Genomic DNA, 27,576 nt, shown 5'->3' on the forward strand with positions numbered 1-27,576 from the left:
TATATTTGTTAACTTTATTTTCCCGACTTGAATATAAGCTTCATGAGGACAGGGTTTTTATTGCTACTTCTTTGGAGCCTATAGCATTGCCTGGCATATAACTTCCTCAATAAAAACTGGGTGAATTGATGGCTAAACATTTCAAAGCACCAACTGCAATGTGATTTTAACTCACTGAGACTTTTCTTTGTATTTTCTCATACTTATGGCCAATCACTCACCACATTATTAAACTTTGGTACTGTCTCCTTCCCTGATTTTCAGCTCTCCTCTGGACATGGACCTTGCCTTAGCAATCAGTGCATCCCAAAACCTAGCACAGGACCTGGAAAAAGTAACTGTTCAAAAATGCCTGGGGAGATACCAACTATACTTCAAAGATAATAAATAAATATTTAATAAATGATTGGGAAGGCTGGTATAGAGAGTGGCGAGAGTGATGGTCACAGGCATCTCTGCTTAGTGATTTATTTACCTCTGAAGGGCCCGTCAGCAGGTGGAATGGAAGACCCCGCCCACCCTGACACCTTGGGCAGCCAAGGCATTGTACTCCTTCACTGCCTGCTCTGTCTGGAGGACCCGCACATCAATGCCTTGTTTCTGGACGTACTCCACAGTTGATGGAGGCACCTGGGAAGAAGGAAAAAGACAAGTAAGTTGGGGGAAGGCCACCCAAGGTTTCCTTTCCTGCCATGAGGCAAGTGTACTCTACAGAAGTGGACAGGGACAGCTGTCAGTCTTTGATCACCCAGCAAGTCACCAGTCCAAAATTTGGCAGTGAGCCCCAGGGAGTTAAAAAGGCATCCAAGAAGCTGACAGAAGTATCATGGTATGTATGTATGTATGTATAAGGCTCAGGTGAAATGGAAATGGAAAAGAGGATGCATTTTGGAGTCAGTCTGGGATTTAAGTCCTTACTAGCAGTGCTCCCTTGGGTAAGTGAATCTCTGACCCTTTGTTTCTATGTCTGAAATAGAGCTAAAAGTACCTAACTCACACAGTTGGTATGAGAACCAATTCAGCTAAGGTATATAAAATGTCTAGATGTAAATGTTAAAATGTTTTGAGTCAGTCCAACCTGAGTCTAAATTCTAACTTTGTCATGGACCAAACAAGAGACCTTAAGGCCAGCTGTTTAAAATTTGTCAACCCTAATTTCATCCCCTATAAAATGGGATGATCTATCACAGGGTTGGTATGAGGATGAAGTTAACTAATGTATTTATACTGCAGCTCAAATGTTTGACCTCCTCAGGTGTCTGACCACCCATTTAGAGCAGCTCCTCCTAAGTCACCATTTTCTTCATAGCATTTATTACAATCTAAAACTGTCTACCTTTTATTTTCCAAGAGGGCCATGAACCTTGTTTGTTTTATTTATCTTATTGTCCCCAGTGCCTAGAGTTGTGTCTAAGCCATAGCAGGTAATAAATAAATAAATACTTGTAAATGAGTTTATATAAAAGATTCTCAATAGTGGCAGCTATTATTGGATATATTTTCTCAACTCTGGCTTGTCCAGAATATTACTTTAAACAGATTTTAATTAGACTCTGCCTCCTTAGAGCATGGAGTGAAATAATTTTTCGCCCTATATTACTTTCCTATATGTTTGAACAATTTTATAGCAACAATAGCCTTACAAATAGCAATTATTTTAATGGGGGAAAAATAGTTTAACTAAAAAACTAAATAAAGGGCATCTTCGTGAGTAGGGAACTGGATTTAGGACATCTATATAGAGGAAAGAATGAGGTAAATCACTATACACTTATGTCCATAATGTAATAATGTAAGTGAAAAAAAAGTTATAGAACAATATATACAGTGTAATCCTCTATGAAAAATGGTTTTGAGTATATACATATATACCTATAACTGTAAGTGTGTATACATTTGCAGATGTGTAGAGAGAACTAGAGCAGTATACATCAAAACATGGAGATTGGGGAGGGGATATCTCTCACCTCTTTACTTCTATACTTCTGCACTGACGCTTTTATAGTAAGCATGTATTATTTCTGTATGTAAAATAATAACTTTTTACTGTATTTACAATAAAGGGGAGAAAAAGCACAAGTTCAGTGTGTCCAAGAAAAGAAAAATAAGAGTAGTATAAAATGTACTATGAAAGTGTAAAATACTATAAAAATCTAAAGGACCAAATATTAATAGCTATAGGGCTTAAGAAATTCCAGGATTGGGGAACTTCTGAAAAATAGTTGAAACAACACAGGCCTAGGGTTAGGTAGAGACTGGAGAGTCCAAGTCTGATTCAGGGAGGGTAGTCGGCCATCTTTTACCCCAAGGTACCCACTGGTTCAGTACATGATATACAGAGATGAACTCCCAGAAGGACATAACTCTAAGGTAAAGGCCCAAGAGATTACCAGCTGTCCTCAGGGATGGTATTTTCACCCATGCCTACCTTCAAGGCCTCACTCATCCCTCGGCCAATCACAAGGGTCTGTACACCCTTCTTGACAACTTCCTCCACATCTGCAGGCTGCACACCAGGAGAATGCTGGACATAGAAAGAGAAAGTATACCAGCTATTTTCTCTTTTATAATCTTTCTTTGCAATCAGCATTCTTGTGGGATTCCTTCATTCACCCATTAATTCACTGAATAAATGTTTACTGAGGTTTGTTTACTTTGTGCCAAGCATCATTCTGTGCCCTGGGAATAACAGATGATACAGCACTGCCCTTAGGGAGCTCTAAATGTAGTGAAAATATGGAAGACTAAAAAAATATGTCTGTAGTTTTACAAGTGCTACAAGGAAGTAAGTTCAGGGTGTTGTGAGAACATAGAGGAATGTTCAGACTTAGCATGTCAGGGTAGGTGGTCAGTGTTCAGGGAAGGCATCCCAGAAGAGGTGACATTTACTCCAAATACAGGGAATACCATGTACAAAGGCTCAAAGGAGAAACCTAGTGCACTACAGGCAGTTCAGCCTGACTGAAGTATAGTGACAGGTGAAGGCGTGGGAAGAGATGAGGCAGGAGAAAGCAGCTGCACACCATGCCAAAATCTGGACTGGGGAAAGATTTCCTAAGAATCTCCACACTGTTTCCTTCTTCTGAGCCCCTTTCCCACTTAACTCAGGGGAACCTTTACTGACGCTTTAAAACTTGCCTATCACTCTGTAAAGTCTTCCCAGATTTTCCCAGGGATATTTAAGGTAAGGTGTTTAATGAACATTAATCCAACATTAAAGTATGGTGGTTTCTCAACTGCTTACACTTCAGCAAAGATGCTAATGCAAGTCAGTGTGGCAACTACTAGCCCAGCTGGTACATAATGGATTTCAGCTGTTAGGTATCTGCACAGGGATGACACTGTCAGCACTGAGGCTCAGAGAGAGAGAGACTTCCTTCCCTGATTTGTCTATCTCGATCCTGTTACTCAGTCAAGGAGCATTTGCTGAGCACGTACTCTGTACTGGGCCCTATACCAGGCACTGGAAATACTGAGAACCAGATAGTCCTTGGAGGAGCTTTAGTCAGGTACAATCAGTGAACATGTGGGAATACTTAACAACAGGCTGAGATAAAATAGAGTGGAGGATCTCGGAAGGGGGAAAGAATAAATATGAGTGGAAACTGTCACAGAAGACATGCTGTTCTGACCTAGGAGTAGGAGTAGGAGGATGTTTGAAGCAGTGGTTGTGGAAGGGGCATATTCTAAGCACAATTAGAGATGGTATAGGAGAGAGTTGCTGAAAATACCAAGAAGACAACAATTGTACCCAAAAAAGAGGGTTTTTTCGGGGGGGCCTAGAAAGATGATGGTTTAGAAGAGATAGGATTGAAATTTTTATTTTTATAAAAGGTGTGAGGAGAGCAAATATGAGACTTTTCACTAAATCCTGCAATAATACTCTTACCTGTTTATACTAGCAGTTTTCCTAATCTGTAGCATTTATTCCATGTGATCTGCATAATGATCCTATGAGGTAGCACAAAAGCTTCTATTCTCTCCTTTTTATAGGTAAGGAAACTGAAGCTCACAAAAATATATACACACTGGCCAAGAAGACAAAATTATTAAGTGGTAGAGATGGGATTTGAACTAAAACACGTTCATCTTCTGGTTCAGTGTACTTCATTAGAATACTACACCCTAGGGGGCAACTTTGTTGGAGCTTGAAGGAAAAAAGTCTAATGACCACATAGAGTGTGCTTAGCTCAGCGACTGCCCCATTAAAGGTACACATAATTATTAGTTTTTAAGTGTAAGCCTGAATCTTCCCTAAAGTAATCACACACACACACATACACACACACACATATACACACACAAGAGCTAAAAAAACAATAGGAGACAGAATGGAATATTAAAAAATACTTGACTAACCCCAAAGCAAAGAAGAAATGAAAAGCATGAGGATAAACAAAGAAATAGCAAGATAAAACACTTAAACATAACTATACTAATGTGTCTAATTAAAGGCAAAGATTGTTTTAAAAAGCAAGATCCAACTAAATGCTATTTACAAGGTATGCATTTTAAATATAAGGACATACAAAGTATAGAGACAGTTTGAAAATAAAAGGATAAAAAGGTGTAAAATGCAAACACTAAGAAAGATGGAGTGATTATACTAATATCAGATTAAGATTAATATCAGGAAGTGTTACTAGAAATAAAGAGTGTCATCTCATTATCCTTAAAGGGCCAATTCATCAAGAAAATCTACAGACTGGTAGAATAACTTTGGACATCACAAATATGACAAAGAATTGGCATTCAGAGTATATAAAGAACTTTTGAAACACAATGATTGAAAACAATCCAAGTTTTTAAAAATGGCTAAAGTATCTGAACAAACACTTTACTGACGATAGGTGGATGGCTATGAAGAACATGAAAAGGCACTCCATATCCTAAGTTGCTAAGGAAGTGCATATTAAAGTCACAATGATATATCAAATATTGATGAGGATTCAGACAAGTTGAACCTTTGCGACAGAGCTAGTAGAAATGTAAAATGTACAGCTACTCTGGGAAACAGTTTGGCATTTTCTCATTAAGTTAATCACATACTTAATGCAACTCAGCAATCATACTCCTGGGTATTTATCCTAGAGAAATGAAAACTCATCTGTACATGAACGTTCACAGCAGGTTTTTTTGGTGAGGTAGGCATGTTAAATCTTTTATTTCCCAGACTTTGAAGCAGCATATCCTACTCTAGATTTTTTTCCCAGTTGTATTAAGATATAATAGACATACACTACTGTATACGTTTACGGTGTACAGCACAATGATCTGTTTTACGTCTATGATGAGATCTGTTTTTCATATATCATGAAATGATTACCACAGTAAGTTTAGCTAACAGCAGCATCTCATACAGATATAAAAAGAAAAGAAAAAATGTTTCCCTTGTGATGAGCTCTTGGGATTTACTCAACAACTTTCACATGTATCATATATCAGTGTTAACCACAGTCATCCGCAGCAGCTTTACTCGGAGTAGTCCCCAACTGGAAACCCAATTTTCACCAATTGGTTAATAGATGAACAGATTGTGTTAAGATCCAACAATGGAATAGCAGCAATAAAAAAGGAACAAATTATTGATACAGTAACATGGATGAATCTAAAATGTATTATGTTAAGTGAAAAAAGCAAGTCTCAAAAGATTACATACTATATGATTCCATTAATATGACAAGTAAATGTAACACGTGTTAGGTCATTCGCAAAATATTAATAAGGTCTATATATTAGATAATATATCACTGTTATTTCCTGATTTTGATTATTGTATTGTGATTATATAAAAGGATGTCCTTCATAATAAAGATCAGAGAATAAATAAATAAAATTGAGAAGAATAAAGCAATAGAAAAAAATCAATGAAACCAAGAGCTGGTTCTTCAAGAAAATAAACAAAATAGATAAGCCTCTAGCCAGACTTATTAAGAGAAAAAGAGAATCAACACACAACAGAATCAGAAATGAGAAAGGAAACATCATGACGGACCCCACAGAAATACAAAGAATTATTACACAATACTATGAAAACCTACATGCTAACAAGCTAGAAAACCTAGGAGAAATGGACAACTTCCCAGAAAAATACAACCTTCCAAGACTGACCCAGAAAGAAACAGAAAATCTAAACAGACCAATTACCAGCAATGAAATTGAAGCGGTAATCAAAATACTACCCAAGAACAAAACCCCCGGGCCAGATGGATTCACCTCAGAATTTTATCAGACATACAGAGAAGAAAGACATAATACCCATTCTCCATAAAGGTTTCCAAAAAATAGAAGAGGAGGGAATACTCCCAAACTCATTCTATGAAGCCAACATCACCCAAATACCAAAACCAGGCAAAGACCCCACCAAAAATGAAACTACAGACCAATATCCCTGATGAACGTAGATGCAAAAATACTCAACAAAACATTAGCAAACCGAATTCAAAAATACATCAAAAGGATCATACACCATGACCATGTGGGATTCATCCCAGGGATGCAAGGATGGTACAGCATTCAAAAATCCTCAACATCATCCACCACATCAACAAAAAGAAGGACAAAAACCACATGATCATCTCTATAAATGCTGAAAAAGCATTTGACAAAATTCAACATCCACTCATGATAAAAACTCTCAACAAAATGGGCATAGAGGGCAAGTACCTCAATATAGTAAAGGCCATATATGATAAACCCACAGCTAACATCATACTGAATAGCGAGAGGCTGAAAGCTTTTCCTCTGAGATCAGGAACAAGACAGGCTGTCCACTCTCCCCACTGTTATTCAACATAGTACTGGAGGTCCTAGCCACGGCAATTAGACAAAACAAAGAAATACAAGGAATCCAGATTGGTAAAGATGAGGTTAAACTGTCACTTTTTGCAGATGACATGATATTGTACATAAAAAACCCTAAAGACTCCACTCCAAAACTACTAGAACTAATATTGGAATTCAGCAAAGTTGCAGGATACAAAATTAACACACAGAAATCTGTGGCATTCCTATACACTAACAATGAACTAATAGAAAGAGAAATCAGGAAAACAATTCCATTCACAATCGCATCAAAAAGAATAAAATACCTAGGAATAAACCTAACCAAAGAAGTGAAAGATCTATACCATGAAAACTACAAGACACTCTTAAGAGAAATTAAAGAGGACACTAACAAATGGAAACTCATCCCATGCTCCTGGCTAGGAAGAATTAATATCGTCAAAATGGCCATCCTGCCCAAAGCAATATACAGATTTTATCCAATCCCTATCAAATTACCAACAGCATTCTTCAGTGAACTGGAACAAATAGTTCCAGTTTTTTCATATGGAACTAAAATTCATATGGAACTGTCAAAGACCCTGAATAGCCAAAGCAATCCTGAGAAGGAAAAATAAAGGGGGGGGGGTAATCTCGCTCCCCAACTTCAAGCTCTACTACAAAGCCACAGTAATCAAGACAATTTGGTACTGGCACAGGAACAGAGCCACAGACCAGTGGAACAGAATAGAGACTCCAAACATTAACCCAGACATATATGGTCAATTAATATACGATAAAGGAGCCATGGACATACAATGGGGAAATGACAGTCCCTTCAACAGATGGTGCTGGCAAAACTGGATAGCTACATGTAAGAGAATGAGATGGATCACTGTCTAACCCCATACGCAAAAGTAAATTTGAAATGGATCAAAGACCTGAATGTAAGTCATGAAACCATAAAACTCTTAGAAAAAACATAGATCTCACTGACATAAACATGAGTGACTTCTTCATGAACGTATCTCCCTTGGCAAGGGAAACAAAAGCAAAAATGAACAGGTGGGACTATATCAAGCTGAAAAGCTTCTGTACAGCAAAGGACACCATCAATAGAACAAAAAGGTATCCTACAGTATGGGAGACTATATTAATAAATGACAGATCCGATAAAGGGTTGACATCCAAAATAGGTAAAGAGCTCACACACCTCCACAAACAAAAAGCAAATAATCCAATTAAAAAATGGGCAGAGGAGCTGAACAGACAGTTCTCTAAAGAAGAAATTCAGATGGCCAATAGACACATTAAAAGATGCTCAACATCACTTGTCATCAGCGAAATGCAAATTAAAACCATGAGGTATCACCTCACACCAGTAAGGAATGCCACCATCCAAAAGACAAACAACAACAAATATTGGCGAGGTTGTGGAAAAAGGGGAACCCTCCTACACTGCTGGTGGGAATGTAAATTAGTTCAACCATTGTGGAAAGCAGTATGGAGGTTCCTCAAAATGCTTAAAATAGAAATACCATTTGACCCAGGAATTCTACTTCTAGGAATTTACCCTAAGAATGCAGCAGCCCAGTTTGAAAAAGACAGATGCAGCCTTATATTTATCGCAGCACTATTTACAATAGCCAAGAAATGGAAGCAGCCTAAATGTCCATCAGTAGATGAATGGATAAAGAAGATGTGGTACATATACACAGTGGAATATTATTAAGCCATAAGAAGAAAACAAATCCTACCATTTGGAACAACAAGGTTGGAGCTAGAGGGTATTATGCTCAGTGAAATAAGCCAGGTGGAGAAAGACAAGTACCAAATGATTTCACTCATATGTAGAGTATAAGAACAAAAAAACTGAAGGAACAAAACAGCAGCAGACTCACAGAACCCAAGAATGGACTAATGGTTACCAAAGGGAAAGGCACTGGGCAGGAGGGGTGGGAAGGGAGGGATAAGGGCAGGGAAAAAGAAAGGGGGCATTATGATTAGCATGTATAATGTGCGGGGGGGGGGCACAGGGAGGGCTGTGCAACACAGAGAAGACAAGTAGTGAGTCTACAGCATCTTACTACACTGATGGACAGTGACTGTAATGGGGTTTGTGGGGGGGGACTTGGTGAAGGGGGGAGTCTAGTAAACATAATGTTCTTCATGTAAGTGTAGATTAATGATAAAAAAAATTAATAAATAAAACAAAAAACAACAGAAGAAAAAAAAGGATGTCCTTGTTTTGGGGGAAATACATCTGTATGGGAGTATAGGGGTATAATATATACAACAGTTCAGAAAAAATATCAGGAGAGGATGATAAAAATATGTTATATTTGGATTTGAGTAAACATGGGAATTCTTTCTAACACTATTAATTCTTTCTAATAAATAATTTCAAGTGATCTGAAATCATTTCAAAATGTTTTTTTTTAAGTGTAGATTATGGCAGGATAATAGATTATGAGGAGATCACATACAGACACACATACACACTCACTGCTTCCTAATTTATTTAGCCAAGGAAACAAAACTTAGAAGCCAGGTGGCTACACAAAGCAGAAGCAGATGCAGAGTATATTTGCCGGCTTCTCCATGTCTCTTGATTCCTTGTGGGGTGTGCAAATGCCGCTGACTATCCAGGCAGGCAGTGAGTTTTCCAGAGCAGGTAACGAAGCCAGTTTCTCACTAATATGCTTCAGCACCTTTGTAAGGAGTCTACACTAAGTCTGTATGAGCTTATGTTTAAGGGAATAACAATAAGTGTTCTAAGTTGATTATTGACAAGCAGAACACCTGAATGTCAAAGGGTGACTCAAACTGATCAGCAGCAAGGGAAAAGGATTGTGGGAAAGGATGCAGAGCTAGTGCCCAGGTGGCTCTGGGCAATCTCCCTGCCTCCAGCTTTCCCTGTTCTCCACCAACACCAGAAGAGACCAGGAAAAATTAGATTCTTTTTCTATAAGGTTATTTAGGTTCATAAAATTTTTTAAAGGGAATATTTTTTCAGTTTATTACAATAATTGGTTCTTAAAGAACATAAAAGCATTGGATTAGATGCCCTTTTTAGTTCCACAGCTCTGGGACCAATTCTGAGTTGAACAATTATGATAGGAAGAACCTAGAGTTTGTTTCTGGGGATAGGATCAAGGTAAATATTTGACAGAATCACAGCTCAGGGTTGGAGAGCTCCTCAGAGTGATCCGCAGACTTTAAGAGCTCACATTCTAGAATAAGGAAAGAAGGCCGCTGTGCAAAATCATTGAAATATCAGAAGAGTGCAAAAGCTTAACCCTCTGGAGATTCAGCCTGGAGAGCTGCAGTCCATCAGAGTGGCTGGATCAATGGCACTGAAGTGACGAATTCTGCTGTTGTGTGCTATACCACAGGCCCAGGATGTCACGTACAGAGCAGTGAAAGAGAATTCTGCAACAGCCTGTGGATCCAGGCACCGGAGGGTGATTATGCACAGCCTTGTGCAGAGGCTGTGACTGGAGCATCAGCCTGTTACTGAAGTGCCCTCAAGCTGCCACCAGCAACTCCTCTGCTTCCTCCGATCCCTCAGGGCAAACCACTAAAGCTCTCTTCCCTTAGTGAGCATCTAATTCTGTTCCTCTTCCTTAAGAGGCTTTCCATCTCACAACATGAGGCCATAAAAGATTATTGTTTTTCTCTTGGGGGAAAGCTGTTAATTGTGGGGAAATGTCCAGCTATTATCTGTTTTGTGGGCTAAACAACAGGGTGGCATCCTACAAGGCTTGGACATTTCCCCCTATTTTATGTTAAATTTGAAAAGAAAACATTCCTAAATTACACTTTCAATGAAACATTTCCTTCTGCCACAATGAAGTGAATGTGTAGCAATGCTGTTATCTGACTGTGTTGCTGATAAAAGCAAAATCTGTGAGTTAAGGTTAAAGGATCCTTGGAATCTGTCCCCTGTGGACACTGCCTGAGTCACATGCTCATTACTGCTTGTCTGAATTAACAGCTTTTTAAATGATCTTCCTGCCTCTACCAGGGCAGAGACCCATTTTTGTGTGTGTGTGTGCCACAGGCTACTCTGGCAATCTGGTGAAGCCCATGGCTCCCTTTTCAGAATAAAGTTTTAAAATGCACGGTATAAAATATATAGGATTGCAAAGGCAATAGCTTTTATACACATACAGTTCTCAAAATATTAAAAACAGATGGGTGGTCTAGTAATATGTTGCTGTATTAATTCAGAAGAGTGGAAATCTTTTCTAAAAGTCCATTAGCAGACTTCCGCTCACATCTCATAGTGGCAGACCACTAGCTGTTCTTTGAAAATCCATTCTGCTCCTTTTCTGGGGCATGTCTGCTTAACTAGAGACTCCATTTTCTGTTCTCCCCTTGCAGCTAGGGTGGCTGTGTGATTATGCTATCACCAATGTAAAATTCAATGGCGTATGAGCAGAATAAATGATAGCATGCCTAGGTTTGGGCCTTAAAACATTGGGTTTGAGTTTTTTTCTCTTTTCCTTTCTTTCAAGTTAGAGCTCTTGCATGGCTACAACCAGTTCCCACCATTCAAATGCTCTAGAGGATGGGGGAGTAACACAGAGGGAAAAAGACCTGGGCCTCCTGCAGTCCCTTCTTACCTGTCCTCCCTGCGCCCAGCCTAGGCTGTACACACTAACATATATATAAAAGAGAGAAATATATTGCTCTTCTTTAAGCCACTGGACTTTGGGATTTCTATTACAGCAGCTTGACCTTTACCCTAACTAATTCCACAGACTCATTCCTAAACTAAACCATGACGGGAGAGATAAATCATTTGGGGTAGAACAGGTATTAGGGAGTTAACCACACTGGACCACCACAAGGGACTGTACTTACATGCAGAATATGTACAAGGGAGTCACAGGAACATTTGCCTTATGAGAATTCAACTACATTTTCATATAAAAAGAAAGAATTATTTAAATAGTGAGGATAATCCAGCCATTCTACTCAGAAAGACTATGCCCTGGATTGAGCATGAGATGGTAGACGCGCATCTGTGATTCCTTCCATCTCAATTTCGTAATTGCTGTTACCAGTGTGAGCCTTTTGTCTCACCTACGTTTCAAGTGTTTACAACTACAATATGCATTTTTCAAACAACAGGGACCCTAAATGCAAGGCAACTACTTTATCTGGTCCACTATTGAAGATAACCAGGATGTTCTAACATTAAGGGCATCTTCTTGAGGGATTCGACTATAAGCAATTTTCATCTTAAGTGCTGACTTTAAAATTTCATCCCTGCATTAAGATTGAAGTCCACCATAATAGTCTCAACAATCAAAGTGATAGGATCTCGGGCTTGGAGGGGACTTACATCTCCATCTAACCCCAACAACCTAATTAGAGTTTCCTATAAAAATAAATGTTCGTAGATACGGGTGACCAACTGAGGAGCTTTCCCCATGATTCTACTCTAGCATTTCCCTCACACTTCTGTTTGCATACATATATCTCCCTGCTTTAAACTAGTCTCCTGGTTTACCTGGGAAACATCCCCTTCAAGAATTAGGTCAAAGAGCAAACCTTCTGTGAATACTCCCCCAACTCAGCAGGCAGTCTTAGGAGTGACTTCTCTGCCCCCATTGTACCTCTTTTGGCTCACATAATACAGCAATCACAACTGTCTCCTTGCCTCCTTCCCCAGTAAAGTTCCTTGAAGGCAGGGACAGGTAATTTATCTTTAAGACAATGCCTGGCACCCACTAAGCAATCCCTATATATTTTTGAATGTTTGAGCTTCAGTTGATTCTGAAAGAGTGAAAAATCAGCAAAGTCCTTTCTCTTGGAGAGTCTTTCAACTTTGACTTTGAACAAAAGATGCAACAAGGAATGCTGTTCATTTTTTACTAACAAATTTAATCATTTCTACATTTCAAAATTGTCCTGTTCATCAATTATTGATACTACTAAAATATAGTACAGACTTCCATAAAGCAGAATTGGGTAACAAATCCACATCTACATTTACATTTTGATGTAAATCAAATAAATTTATATTGATGGTTTGGGGAAGTAAGGTTCTCATTGTAGGAGAAGGAAGGCACAGATACAGAAGTGGGGCACAAGAAAAAGAATCTTATGATGTTGAATTAAAACTAGAGGCATCAGTATGAACTCATCACACACAGGCACACATCTTCTGGCTTTGTATACTTAAAGGGCTTAGATGTAGTGACATTCCAGTAGCAACCATAACACCTAACACACAGCTCTTTGTTTCTAGATACCATTTCTCACTAAAAGGAACCAGGGTTCCTAAAAAAGGGGCTGAACCCCGTGATAATACATCATGTTATACCAGGAAGCAAGGCAGTGGTCAAAAACTGATGGGAACATGTCAAAAGGACACTGGTCAAATATTGGAGAATTTAAACCTCAAAAATATTAATAATGGTAATGGACTAAACATTATCTTATTCTGCTAAGGTTGCTGTAACAAAATACCACAAACTGGGTAGCTTATAAACAACAGAAATTTATTTCTCACAGTTCTGGAGGCTGGAGGTCTAAGATCAAGGCACCAGCACGGCCAAGTCTGGGTGCGGGCCCTCTTCCTGGTTCACAGCTGGTGCCTTCTCACTGTGTCCTCACCTGGTGGGTGGGATTTCTCTGCAGTCTTCTTTTTAAGGCACTATTCCCATTCACGAGGGCTCCACCCTCATAATTTAAGCACCTCCCCAAAGCCCTAATTCCTAATATTATCATCTTCGGTGTTAGAATTTCAACATATGAATTTTGGGGGGATGCAAACATTCAGAACATAGCACATATTAAATAAAAAAAGAAAACATGAGCACATGGTGATAATAAAAATGGTGAGAGTGGCAGAGGGAAAGCTCTTTACAGAAGAATCCAGCTAATGAATGTAGAAGTAATAATAAAATAGGAAAAAACACCATTTTGTAAGCACTAAAGTAATAATAAAATTCAGGCAAGGATCAGTGGTTAATGCTAAAACCACTAGGTGAAAAGATTGCTGGGAAACAAGGTATTTACGAAGTATCAAATTATAACTGTACAAATTACTTATTGAATAGGAATGAGAAAATGTTTCTTTTACCAGAGAGAAAGCTGGTAGATATCATCTTAAGCACATGATCAAACTTAACCACATCAGTAACTGGGCAAATTGACTTTATGTACCTCCAGATGTAATGCACATGAGACATAACTGCCTGTGAAGCATTGTTGCCAAAGATGATTACCTTGAATCTAGTCATAATAGAAAAAAAATCAAATAAATCTAAATTGTGGGCTATTCTGTGAAACAACTGGCCTTAATATTTCAAAACTAACTATGATAAAAGAGAAAAAGAATGGTGAGGAATTCATTTTAAATTAAGACACTAAAAAACACGACAACAAAATGCAATGCATGACATTTGATTGGATCTTAGATTTGAAAGGAAAGCCAGCTGTAAAAGACTATTTTATAGGAACATTAATATAATATTAAAGAACAAACCTTAGTTCTCTCACCTGGACTATGGCATCAATTTTTTCCTTGGTCTTCCTGCCTCTTATTTTACCTCTTTAAGGTTTATCTTCTGTTATAATTTGAAAAGATAAAGCTGGTCATGTCATTGCTCTGTCTAGAAAATTTCAACTGTTTTCCACAGACCTCTAAATTAAGCAAAAACTCCATATTTAATACTTAATATTATATCAGTATTTATTTAATGTTATCATATTTAATGTTATTAATATATATCAATGTCTTGTTTCTTGAGTGTGATATTGTGATTATTTATGGAAGAATGCTTTTGTTCTAGTAGATATATGCTGAAGTATTTAGGGTTCATGTGTCATGATGTCTGTGACTTTTTTCAAATGATTCAGTAAAAATGAGAGAGAGAGAAAAACAAAGCAAACATGGTAGAATGTTTACATCTGGTGAATCTAGGTTAATGGTTTATATGTGCTTATTTTTTTCAAATGCATTATATAGGTTTGAAATTTTTCAAAATTTAGAAAAAAAGGGGCAGGAGAGCTTCAAACTGGAAGAGTTCAACTCAGTCTTTCCATGGCAACCAGGTTTAGAGGATGAATGAATGGGACAACAAAAGCAAAAGCAAACAAACTCAAAAGGAGAAAGGGTCAGGAGCAGCTATCTTTACTTAGGTAGCACTGTCCTGAGCACAGGAACCTCTAGTCTGGTCAATTCTACACCTCTGAGAAATATGTTCCACTTTATACCTATTGGCCTGAAATATATATAAAATAAAACCACAAAACCAAAAAAAGTGATAGAGGATTTTTTTGGGACTTAGGAAATTTGAAGACTCTGTATTAGATATTATTGTATCAGTGATAATATCGTCATTTTTGTTAACGGTATTGGAGCTATGTAGGAGAAAGTTCATGTTCTTAGGAAAGACATGCTGATCTGTAAATGCCATTTAGTCTCAAATGTTTGGGGGAGGGTAAGTGTGTGTGTGTGTTGTGTGTGTTTGTTTAAAGAGAGAAAACAAATATGGTAAAATGTTAACAACTTGAGGATTTAAATAAAGGGTATACGGGTACTTGTTGTACTAGTCATACAGCCATTTTGTAGGTTTAACATTCTTCAAAACTAAAAGTTGGGGTAAAGTTTCCACATCTCCTTTAGTTCTCTTTGGGTGGTTGCTAATTGGTTTGGCTTACTTTTAATTTTACACTTGTGTTATATCTTCCTTCTTCACCCATTTCAGCCTAATGAAAGGACATATAAATGAATTACCTATGAATGTTTCCACATAGAAAACTATTCTCCAATAAGACAGTTACTGCTTCAGGGTAGAAATGAGCAATGACAGTATGAAACAGTAGAAAAGAATGGGTTTTAGAGGAAAATTCTGGTTCAAATCTTAGTTCCAGAAATTATTAGTTGTGTGACCCTGGAGAAGCTATATTTGTCCAGGCACAGAGTAGTTGTCTAATGATTGGTAAAGATTTGGCAGGAGGTGGTAGTATTTATTATTTCAAGGACACTGGTTGAATATAATAATTTTTTTTGATATTTCCATTCTTTAATCACTATATAATCAGCTTTTTTTCCCTTTCAAATTAATTTAAAAATCACATTAACCTCTACCTCAAAGGGAATATCACAAAGGATGAAAAAAATTGTTTAATGACATTTATAATGAAAAATTCAATGTAGCAAACATTTATTGTGCTCCAACTTTATAAGCACTGTGCTAAATGCTTCTAGTTCACTATGTAGTGAGGAAAACAGATAAATACCCACTCATTAAAATAGGTGAACTGTGTGCTAAGTAGCACAAAGTATTACAGAAATACTGAGAAGGGAGTAAGCAGCTCAATCTCACAAGGATTATCAGCAAGTGCCTCATAGAAGAGACAATACAAAAGCTAGGAACTGAAGGTATATAAGATTTCAACAGGTACAAAGGAGAGCAGGTCATTCCAAGTAAAGGAAATGGTTTTAGCAAAGGTAGAGAGGAATGGACAATCTCGGTAGGTTTATAAGGGAACAAAATTTGGAATGGAACAGTAGGTCTTCAAATGTATAGAAGATGAGACTGAAAGAAAAATTTGGAACTGTATCATTAAAAAATGGCTCTGAAAACTATCCTAAGGAGTTTTTGCTAAGTTTTGAGGTCTCTGGAAAGCTGTTGAAGTTTTCTAGGCAGACCATTAACATGACCAGCTAGTATCTTTTGGAAATTCTAACAGAAGATTGACCTAAAAGGGTAGAATAAGAGGCAGAAAGACCAGATAGGACTGATGCCATAGTCCACGTGAGAGAACTGAGGCAGCTAGAGGGACTAAACATGAAAGACCTTGCTAAAGCCATATCAACAAATGTCCTTTGTTGGATGTGATGGGTAGTGGAGGAGAAAAGTGAAAAAAATGTGCCTGTGATATTTCTCTTTCAGGTGACTGGATAATGATACTACTATGTGGAGATGATAGAGAACATAAGAAAGTACCTGGATATTTGTGGGGTGGGGTAGAGAAAAGGAAATGAAGTTAGCTTTTAATATGTTTGGTTTAAGTTACCCAAGGAACAACTTATTCAGGTGTTCAACATGCATTTGAACATATTGATAGCTTGGATGATTGTTCAGCAAATATTTACTCCTCTTGACCTCTTATTGTGAACAGAATATATTTCTATGTCCACCGAAGTTAGTGATCTTTGGACGGGCAAAGCCTTGAAATATACTTCCACAGTCTGGCTTATGCTTGTGAGCTTCATTTATCATCGTGAGAAGAACAGATTCTGGATAGCCTGCTGGACCGAGGAGGATAAGGGACATACAAAGCACAGTCCACTCAGCAACTTGATAACTGCAGCCTGAAGTAGAGCTACTCCAACTAGATCTAGAAGCATTATATTAAATGCTTATTATTATACAGCATGAAGTTTTGGGATGGTTCATTAAAAAGAATGACTGAACAATGCTACTATATGTATAAAGCTTAAAAAAAATGAAATAGTATCTCCATCAGTTGATGGCATAAACAAATGTAGTAGTCCCACATAATAAGAACTCTCCTAAACCCTCTCAGACACTTCTCTCAAGAATTGCTATTAAGTAGCATTTGATCTATAAATCAGAGTGTTTCATGTCTAAGACTCTTTACAAATAAATAATTCAGTAATTTTTTAATAGTAACTAAAGAAGTAATTTGGCCATTTCAGTAGTAACATTGGGAGAAACTAACAGACTCAAGCATTATTATGTGCTATACACTGTTCAAGGTAACTTAAGGATGGAAGAAAAGTAATTTAAAAAAGCAATTCTCTACTATGTGAAAGGCACTGTGGTAGATGCTTTTACAAAGATGAACAAATTTACTATTCAAAGCAACCCCATGAAGTAAAATCTTCCAGAATCCACTCCCAGGATATTCTGATTCCATAGGCTGGATGGTAGAGGCAAGGAAGATACAGAACATGCATTTTAAACAGGCACTCTAGATGATTCTGATGCAAGAGGTCCATGAATCACACTGAAAAATACTGATTGAAAGAAGGAATTTACATGAAGGCAAGCTACATACATATTATAAAAATTTATTCTTCCCAACCTATGTATGACTCTTACATCAACCCTTGATAGACATTAGTATGCTCCTTTTATGTATGATGCACAGAAAGGCTAAATAACTTGTTTAAGATTACTGAGCTAAAATGTGACAGTGCCCAGATCTATGAATCTAAATGTCTACAGATATCTCTAACTAGATACCGTAATGTAAGTTCAAGCTCAACATATTCCAAGAAAATTAATCATTTTCTCTACCCAGCCTCTGCCCTGAACACAAACACAACTGTTCCTCCTCTGATGTATCTAATCTCAGTGAATGGAACCACCAAGTACCTATATCTCCATGGTAGAATTCTCTCATCTGGTAAATCTAATAAATTACCTTGTCCTATCAATATCACCTCCTTGATAGTTTTCATATTTGTTGTTTCATTTCCAACTAAAGTACTACTAACTAACAATAACAGCTTCATTTATTGAGTGCCTGTACCATATCTAGCCCAGTACATTAATCCTTAGATCAACTCTGAGATAGGTAATGGTATTATCTCCATTTTATAGATAAGGACTCTAAAGCTTAACAGCTTTGATCCTATGTCCTTTTGCCTGTAAGCCCATGAGCTCTAGATCAACACCTCAACTTTTCCTCTCATCTTTTCCAATTCATATCTACCAACTAGTTTAGAATATCTTCTCTTGAGCATCCTGCTGAAAAATGAAACTTAACAAGATCAGAAACTGAACTTATGACAACCCTTTCCTATTTTGCTATTATCATCAGTGGTACCTTCACGGTTTTATAGTTTTTAATCTTTATGAGAGGAATCATGATGCAGTAGAAAGAAATGATGTAGTAGTAAAATAATTAGGAAGTAGTTAATTTTAAATGCATTACCTATGTTTTAAATGATTTATTAAAGTTTATATAATTTAGTTTTTAGTACTGATTGTGTCTAAAAACTGGCTTACAAAATTCCTGAAAATTTAACAGTTATCACAAACCAGTGAAAGCCATGTCCAGCATACCACTGGATAAGTATGAACCCAAAATAGTTACTTCTGATTGACATCAGTTAAAATGGATTAAGAACCTCTGAAAATCCTCTCCTCCATAAAAGCAAGAACATTGGCAAAAGTGGTCAGAATCAACTTTTTCTGTACTCTGGAAATTAATGAAGATTGCCAGCAAATCAAGGTGCATTTATTAAAGAAAAACAAGGCAGAAAAGTGAGCTCTGTGTATCTTTAATTTGCCCTATTCTCATATATGCTGTCACCAGTTCTGTGGTAGCCTTGAAAAGCAAGCTACCATCACAGTGAAAACCACCAGCTTGGCAGTTATGCAAGATGGAGTAATGTATTAAAGTTCCTTCATATTCCCACAGGCTCTTCATTTGATCTGACTTGGAGTTTGCCAGTGCAAACGGCCCCTTTCCCTAAAGAAGTTTGTCAAGAACAGTCAGAGACAACTGTTTAACAGTGCAGCTCCCTGAGGAGGTAGATAACAGGGCAAACTAAAAGTTAACCAAATAACTCAAAAGGTAAAACTGGGAAATTAGGTGTCATAGGGGGCTTTGAGAAGCTTTCATATGAAACTTATTATTGAAAAGGCCATACATGTGTCTAGGGTTGTGCACATGCTCAGAAATGACATGAGAGAGCCCTATGGTCATACTCTGGCTAACCTTGAGACTGCATCAGCAAGAAGCAGGCAGAGTTTTACATTGCCTGTGTGAGTGTTGACTATACAACCCGAAAGTGCATACACAGCCACTCAGCAAAACTGGAACATCTATTGTTGCCAGGCATGTAAGGAAACCTCTGCCCAATTACTGTTTCAGGAAACCATATTCAAAGAACTAAAGGAAAATATGAGAACTGTGTCTTATCACACTGAGAATACCAATAAAGAGATAAAAATTATTTTAAGGGACAACTTAGAAATGCTAAGGTTGAAAATATAATAACTGAAATGAAATTTTCATTAAACAGGCTCAGCAGCAGGTAAGAATGAACTCAACTGAAAAACAGGTCAATTGAGATTATCCCATCTGAGAAAAAGGAAAAAAAAAGGAATGGGGACAATAAACAGAGCCTCAGACACCTGTAGGACACCATAAAACATATCAGTATACTCCTAATGAATGTTACAGGGAGACAGAAGGAGCAGAAAGAATATTTGAGGAAATAATGGCTGAAAACTCCCCAAATTTGATGGAAAACAACAATCTGCATGTCCATGAAGCTCAACATATTCCAAGTAGGATAAATACAAAGAAATCTACTCACAGACACACAGCCGTCAAAGTGTCAAAAGCTAAAGGCAAAGAGAATTTTGAAAGCAGCAATAGAAAAGTGACTTGTCAAATCCAAGGGACCTTTATTAAGAATAATAGTTAATTTCTCATGAATAACCAAAGGGCCAAAAAGAAAAAAAAATGGGATGACATATTCAAAATACTGAAACAAAAGACTGTCAATCAAGGATTCTATATCCAACAAAACTACTCTTCAAAACTGAAGGATCAACTTTCATCATTATAGCCTGAAGAGCTCCACAACCTGTTCCTAGTGAAAATTATTGAAAGAAACAATAAAAAATTCAAAAAAGTAAAAAAAGACAACAATAAATTTAACAAAACCCCCAAAATCAGAAAAACAGAAAACCACTCAAAGCCTTTGGAAATGGTCCAAAGAGCAAAGAGCAAATGAGAAAACATCTACTCAAGAAAATCTACAACTATTTGGTAGGGAAGGTAAGAATGTATAGTCTGTAAAAAAATACTGCTGCCTGCCCCCATCCTCCCAGCTCAGTGAGGCAGATTTCATTCCAGACTGTTGCAGCCAAGAACATAGGGCTATTTCTCTTCTCAGCTATCAACTGGAAGGCTTTCTTCCTGGGAGAAACAGGACTTCAGTGTTTCTCATCCTGCTCCAGCTGCCTGTTGCTGAGACTAGATTATAGGTGTGGGTGGTTGAGTGGTAGGGCTCCATTCTGTCATCCAACTGCCAGTCAGAGAATGGATACTCTACCTTGGGCATGGCACACTGAGAATACTGCAGGAAGTGCAATACAAGGGAAATGCAAATTCAAACTACAATGAGATAACATTTTACAACTACTATGATGGTATAATAAAAACCAAACCAAACAAACAATAGAAAATGCTGAGGAGAGACTTAAAAAAATTGGAACCAGCATACATTCCTAAAATCTAAAATGTCAAATGGTGCAGCTGCTGTGGAAAACAGTTTGGCAGTTCTTCAAAAGATTACACACAGAGTTACCATATGACCCAAATGTAGGAAAACTAGAAGTTCCTATGGCCAGGATCCTCATCTGCCCCTAAACTTGGTGACATAATTGGCTTATTGCTAGGCTAATGCTTACACAGTTGGCAATGAGCATTATTGCTGGTGTTACTATTAAAGAGCTCCACCCAGTTCTCTGCCCAGAGGAAGAGACTGAGACTGCATGCAAACTACCCCAGAGGCAGATGTGTGGTTCCTGCACTCGACCTGACCTTGTGAGAATAAAGCTTGGTATAGGCCCCTTTACCCCTTACATTCTATTTTTATTCGGTCTCACCAAATCCAGAGTGAACTTACCCTGGGGCAACCCCCCTCAGGTGAGACACCAACATTTCCAAACCTAGGTATATACCTAAGAGAGCTGAATAATTCTGCTTATATGAAATGTCTAGAGTAGGCCCATCTATGGCAACAGAAAGTAGATTAGTAGTTGCCAGGAGTTGCAGGGAGGGAAGAATGGGCCAGGACTGCTAATGGTATGAAGAATAAGTATATTCTGGAATTAGTAGTGGTAATTATTGCACAAGCTTATGACAACAAAAAAGTCCAGTGGATTGCATACTTTAAAAGGATGAATTTAATGGTTGGTGAACTACATCTCAAGAAAAAGAGAGAGAGAGAAAAGTTATTTTTCACTAGGTCATTATGGCTTAGGAGGTTGGAAATCACTTGGTCAGCCTCATGCAGTGTTAACCAAAGACTAACATCTTACCTCAGTTCCTGTTTCTCTCCAATCCCAAGCCCGACTGCCACCTGGCCACACTTTGCAATCCTTATAGATTTTAGTAGAGCCTTGTACTTTCATCTGCCCCCATGAGAGGGAAGCAATTTCAGGGGAAGACATAGGAACTTAACTGAACTCTGAAAAAAAAAGGAGAAATATACTAAACCACTTACAAAGTAAGGTTGAAACAGTTCCAAAATACAGGAGCTATATGATATGTAAATATTTTAAGACATAATACTCTATAGAAGATACAGTAATCCCTGGTCTTCTGTGAGTTAAGAACCATCTTTCTCATTTATGTGGTTGTCACTTCTTCTCCAGAGGTCTAAAAAGTTAAATGTTATTCTTGGGATCCTGAATCATCCAACTATAGAAACTAGATACTACAGTTACTCCTTAGTCTCTGGAGGACATCTCAGGATATTTTTTGAGATAAAACCAAAAGGTGGAGATTTACTTCAGCATGATGGAGGCTGACACATCCTTTTCCCAAAAGGCAACTGTAAAGCTTGACAAACTTTCAAAATAACCAGTTATGTCTAGTTATTTTATAGTGTTGTTCAAGCCTACTTATTTGTTGACAGTTCTGCCCAGTTGTCCTAGTTGGCCATTATTGGGGATATTGAAGTTTCCAAGTATTATTGCTGAAGCCTCTAATTCTCCTTTCAATTCTATCAATTTTTGCTTCATATAAATTAGGGCTGTTGCTGAGTGCACATATTTTTTAATTGTTTTATCCTCTTACTATATTGACTCCATGTGGTTTTGATACACCAATTGTTCCTCTAGCATTAGGAATGAAGCAGTGTCCTAGGCTAAAGCATCAAATACCTTCTCCTTTCACTTTTTACACTAGTTACACTGGTTCAGGGTTGAATATGTGAACTCAGTTGGACCAATTAGTGTCAATTTTAGGTCTTTTTTGGAGGAATTCTGAGTCTAGAAAATATAGAATATAGAAAGGTTCCTTGAAACTGAGACTGCTATGAGGGAAATCAGCCTGAAAATTTGGCTGATGCAGAAGGCAAAACAGAGAAGCACCAAGAAACAGAATTACCATCTGATCAGACCACACCTCAAGGATGAACTACCATTGGTCTTTTCAATTATGTGAGGCAATAAATTCCCTTTATTGTTTAAGCCTGTTTGTCTTTTACTTCCAACTTCAAGTATTTGACACAAAAACCAATTTCATCTTAATGATTCACCAGATATTTGAGTGTCATCTTAACAGTATTGAATATTTTGCCAACATAGTTCTGCTTGGCATTTGGAAAACTATGTGCCTGACATGTCATAAAATTTTACTGAATGAAGGATATATGATAACTACTTTACTCATGCTTAGCTGTTATCTGGGAGTATGGAGTTAAAACAGAAATTTTACCCAATAATATGTTTCCTCTGTCATAATCATGTGATAAAGATCCAGTTTATTCATTCATTTTCCTCCACATGTAATGCTAAGAGGAATGTTTCAAACTCTGCCTGACCACAGCAACAAATAAATTTTATATCATTAATCCACACACACAACACACATATTTCATGTTTTCTATTTTTACTCTTCTTCGTTTTTAAAATAATTCTGGCTTGATTCACCAGACTTTAAAATGTACTGGTGGGTCACAACCCATAGTTTAAAAACCATTGCTTTAGGTTAGGGACATATTCAAAATAATGAGGATAGCATGGGCATTGACTACATCAAAATGGGAGTGGAGTGCTAGAATAGGGTCTGCTCTGTCAGTATCGAATATTCAGTTGCTGGGAGTTGTTGAAGAGATACTGGGACAGCCAGTGTTACTTTGTATGCTCAGGGCAGGGCTCTTCCACAACCGGCATGTAAGTACAGTATCTTAATATCTTACCAGCCAGTAAAGCCTTTCTAGTCCATTCCAATGAATATTTGTTTTTTGCTGTACAAGATACCAAACTGCACAATGTGATTCCTGTCCTCAATTATCTAATAGTAAAGTTAAAACGTGTAGACACATAGCTACAATATGAGGTGTAATACATTATAATACAGGCAGTTGCTTGATATAATTTTTCTTTTAGTAAAAATCTTTATTCCATCAGAAACTGCTCTCAGCCAGGCTTTTAAGAGAAATGAATAGACTAATGCATAACTCTTAAGAAAATATATGGTAAGACACTTTAAAAATGCTTTCTTCAGTAAACATAATTCCATTATCATTAGATGAACCAGAAATAGCTGGATTAAATCTTATTTATATTATTACTTCTATTATTTTCATACATGTTCTGATTCAACTGTGTTGAGGAGCATGGATTCCTACTTCCATTGACACTTTTTTCACTGTGTATAACATGTATCCACACACTTCTTGATGTATTAACTCTTAAATGTGAGCTTTAAATAAACCTAAGTAAATTTGCTCATCACTGATTAGGAATGCCCCAAACTGACTCCACAAGTGAGTCTAAATCACTTCGATATACATTTATCAGGCTTATAATATCTGTAAAAAATTTGGGTAAAAAATGCAGATAATATGTTGGGAAGGCAGAAGGATGTATAAATTATTCTAAGGCAGACTGTTATCAATGCAATTTGAGAAAACTGAGAAATAAGCCATTAACTTTTAAAATTGAGATATATTATTCAGTTAAAATGGAAAGTTACTCTTTAGAGTTCAGTGAGTTTTGACAAATATATAAATTTGCCAATCTAGGAAGTTTCCTTGTGTACCTTTTTAGCCAATCCCCTTCCAAACTCTAAAGAAACCATTATTTTGATCCTATTACCATAGACTAGACATTGATATTGATGGAATTCTTAAGTACCAGCTCTTTTTTGTCTGTCTTCTTTCACTCAACATGCTTTTGAGATTCACCCATGTTGTAGTGTGTATCTGGTATGCATCAGTATGAGTAGTAGTCCGTTGCAGGAATGTATCACACTCTATTTATCCATTCTCTGGTTGATGAACATTTCAGTTGTTTTAACTTTTTGGTATCTTGAATAAGTGGGCCATTAATTCTAAATGAACAAATTAAGGAGTTTTTTTCCCCCCTAATAGGATGTGACATTTGAACTATCTGAAGAAATTTCTTAATTTCTCATTCATAAACGAAGTTAGACTGAGTGTAGGTAATTTAATGCTGGTTTAAAGGCTTCATGGCAGTAGCAATAAACCAATTATAGGTTTTTGAAAAAAAGCTACTTTTTCTATCTTTATATTCTATTCTGATATACATAACTGTTACTCAACTACATAAATTGGGATTAGACTCATGTAACCCACAACTTCTCTTAGCCCAGAAAGACAAGAAGAAGTGGTGGTACTATGGGTGTTTGTCATTTCTTTTCTTTTCAGACTTAGTGACAGTCTGACCTAAACCTTGCTTTGTAGTTTAACATCTCTTATCTTTTGGCTGGATATAACCTTCTGATACCCAGGACTTTGTTCCCAATCTGGGATTGGATGTGTACATGCCAATCTGGACTACAAAAGGGCAGAAATGCTAACCTTATTAATCAGTCCCCCTTTGAATAACAGAGTGAGCTTTGAGAAAATAAAACTATAGTATAAATGTTTTTTTTTTCGATGTTATTTTACAACCCCATGGGAGAGGAGGAAGTAAGGTGCTGGAAAGCTGAAAGTGAAGAGACAAAAAGGGAAGCAGGGGTTAAGGGTCACAAAATGCTATAATTTAATATTTCTTTTGGTTTGAAGATCTTTCACAATTTCTTCACAAAGATAATCTTTTGCTTAATATTGTGTATCTGCCATTTAAGGTCAATTAATATCTTATAGAGGTTTTTCTATCTTTCTGCAAAACTGTTGTTTATAAAGATGTGTTCTGGGTCAGATTTTTCTTGCACTGGGATCTTCAGGTCTCCAGGTCTAGGGATCTACACTTGGCAGTATGAGAGTTCTATGTTTTAGTTTAGTTTTGCGTTTCATTTCAGTGTGGCTTAAAAGCAATATTTTACCACATATTAAATTAAAACTTCTCTTTTGCTATGATAACTCACAACCAAAGACATTTTCCTGACATAAGAATTTTCTTTATTACTCCTTATTGTGGTAAAATATACATAACATAAAATTTACCATGTTAGCTATTTTTAAGTGTATAGCTTAAGGCATGAAGTACATTCACACCATTGTGTAGACATTACTTTCTTACACCAGTATTTCCTTTTTTGTTTCTTTTTACATCAGTATTTTTCTTAAACAGGAATTTTCAAGACTATTTCATAAGCTTCCAAAGAACATTTTTTTTCCTTTACGAAGGGTTTGTATATATTACTTGGGATTAGGAATCAGTATTTTAGTTAATAAATTTTTGTAATATAGAATTGTTCTCTCTTGGTAAGTCTTTATTTGGTTAGTAAGAATGATATAGATCATTATGGTATTACGCTTTTTTACTGAGAAAATTCCATTTTTAATTGTAGTAAGCGTTTTCTCTGTTGCCAATAAATTTTTTGCCTTTATTTCTTTAGTCCTTTAATCATAACTTGTTTTATTTTACATGGTTTCAAGGTATTTTATGATACCTTGTTTCAAATTATTTTTAGGAAGTAGGTACTATGTAAGCTATAAATACACACTCAATTTGGCTCAAAGCAGTACACTATATAAGTAAACTATATAAAGTAGTAAACTATATAAAGTAGTGAACTATATAAATTACACTTGAATTTAATCAACTCCTTTCAAATAAAAGTACCTGACGTTTTAAAAGTTTTTAGAATGTGCCAGTAAATTGTGCTAATCAATTTACTATGAGGTAGGTACTATTATCACCACTTCACAGATGTTCAAATAAATAAAGAATCTTCTGCAATGTTCTGGAGCGGTTCTGTCAGGAGTCAAGTCTGGCTAAATTCCAAAGCTCAGGCTCCTAACCATAATGCACAGTGCATCCCCAGTTGCACATTCTACTTCGCGTTATTGATGGCTTTGCTGAAATTCTTTGTGGGAGAATGTTTACTGCTGTCCCCGGAAAGCGGAACCCTGTCTTCTAACCAGCTTTTTGCTCCTGCGCCAAGTCTACTATCACGCCTGCCCTTGGTGGAGTCCTAGACTACCCTCCGACCCTGGTCCACTAGAGAGCTTATCCTCTCACATCGTGCCTCAACTGAGCCCCTACCCCTCGCACCCCGGGACGCAGAGCAGGGCTCTGTACCCTCAACCTTGGTCCACATGGGCAGGCTGGTCACTTGAGACCCCGATCTCCTATCAGGGCCCCAGCTCCTCATACTGATGATCCCCGCGGAGCCCTGCTGCCTCAGGCCCTCGTTCCTCAGACCTTGCTTTTCGAGCACAGCCGCAATTCTTGTACCCAGAAGACAGTGACACCCCTCGGCAAACTTTCGCAGGCTTCTCTTTACAAAGGTCCCATCCCAACACCCTACTAGAAGCCCCTCTCGACCCTTCCCCTCCCCCCACCTCCAGAATTGTGCCTTTTAAAAAATTCTATTCTTTTTTTCTGCTTCATATTCACTCTTCTCAATTCCCCCCATTACCTGGTGGCCCAGTTTCAGTTCCCAAAGTCCCTCCAAAACTCACGCGACGCCCTCCCTCCGCAGAGCTGGGATCCCACACGACCCGGGGCTTCACCTCACAGACTCGATCAGGCCCTCCTGGCTGGCGCTCCCACCACTCGCCCCGCCCCGAGGACGCTTTTAGGCCAGTAGTCGCGCGAAGCCCCACCCCCTCCCAGTCTATTGGTCACCGTTCCTAAAAAGTCCCTC

At 37.5% G+C, this 27,576-nt stretch overlaps 1 protein-coding gene across 2 annotated transcripts; it reads right to left on the reverse strand.

The window, feature by feature from the left end:
- Positions 1-454: 454 nt before the first annotated feature.
- Positions 455-27,525, reverse strand: AAMDC (adipogenesis associated Mth938 domain containing). Of its 2 annotated transcripts, none has more exons than XM_036895515.2 (4): positions 27,392-27,525; positions 21,828-21,976; positions 2,429-2,524; positions 455-630 (listed from the first exon to the last, which is right to left on the reverse strand). In XM_036895515.2, the coding sequence occupies exons 2-4, from the start codon at positions 21,957-21,959 to the stop codon at positions 490-492; spliced, it is 369 nt and encodes a 122-aa protein (XP_036751410.1). In that variant the 5' UTR covers positions 21,960-21,976; positions 27,392-27,525; the 3' UTR covers positions 455-489. The 2 variants fall into 2 exon arrangements, with proteins under 2 accessions (XP_036751410.1, XP_036751412.1); XM_036895517.2 differs by having other exon boundaries at positions 27,349-27,499.
- Positions 27,526-27,576: the final 51 nt, after the last annotated feature.

The sequence above is a fragment of the Manis pentadactyla genome, chromosome 9 (assembly GCF_030020395.1).
Source record: "Manis pentadactyla isolate mManPen7 chromosome 9, mManPen7.hap1, whole genome shotgun sequence".
NCBI lineage: Eukaryota > Metazoa > Chordata > Mammalia > Pholidota > Manidae > Manis > Manis pentadactyla.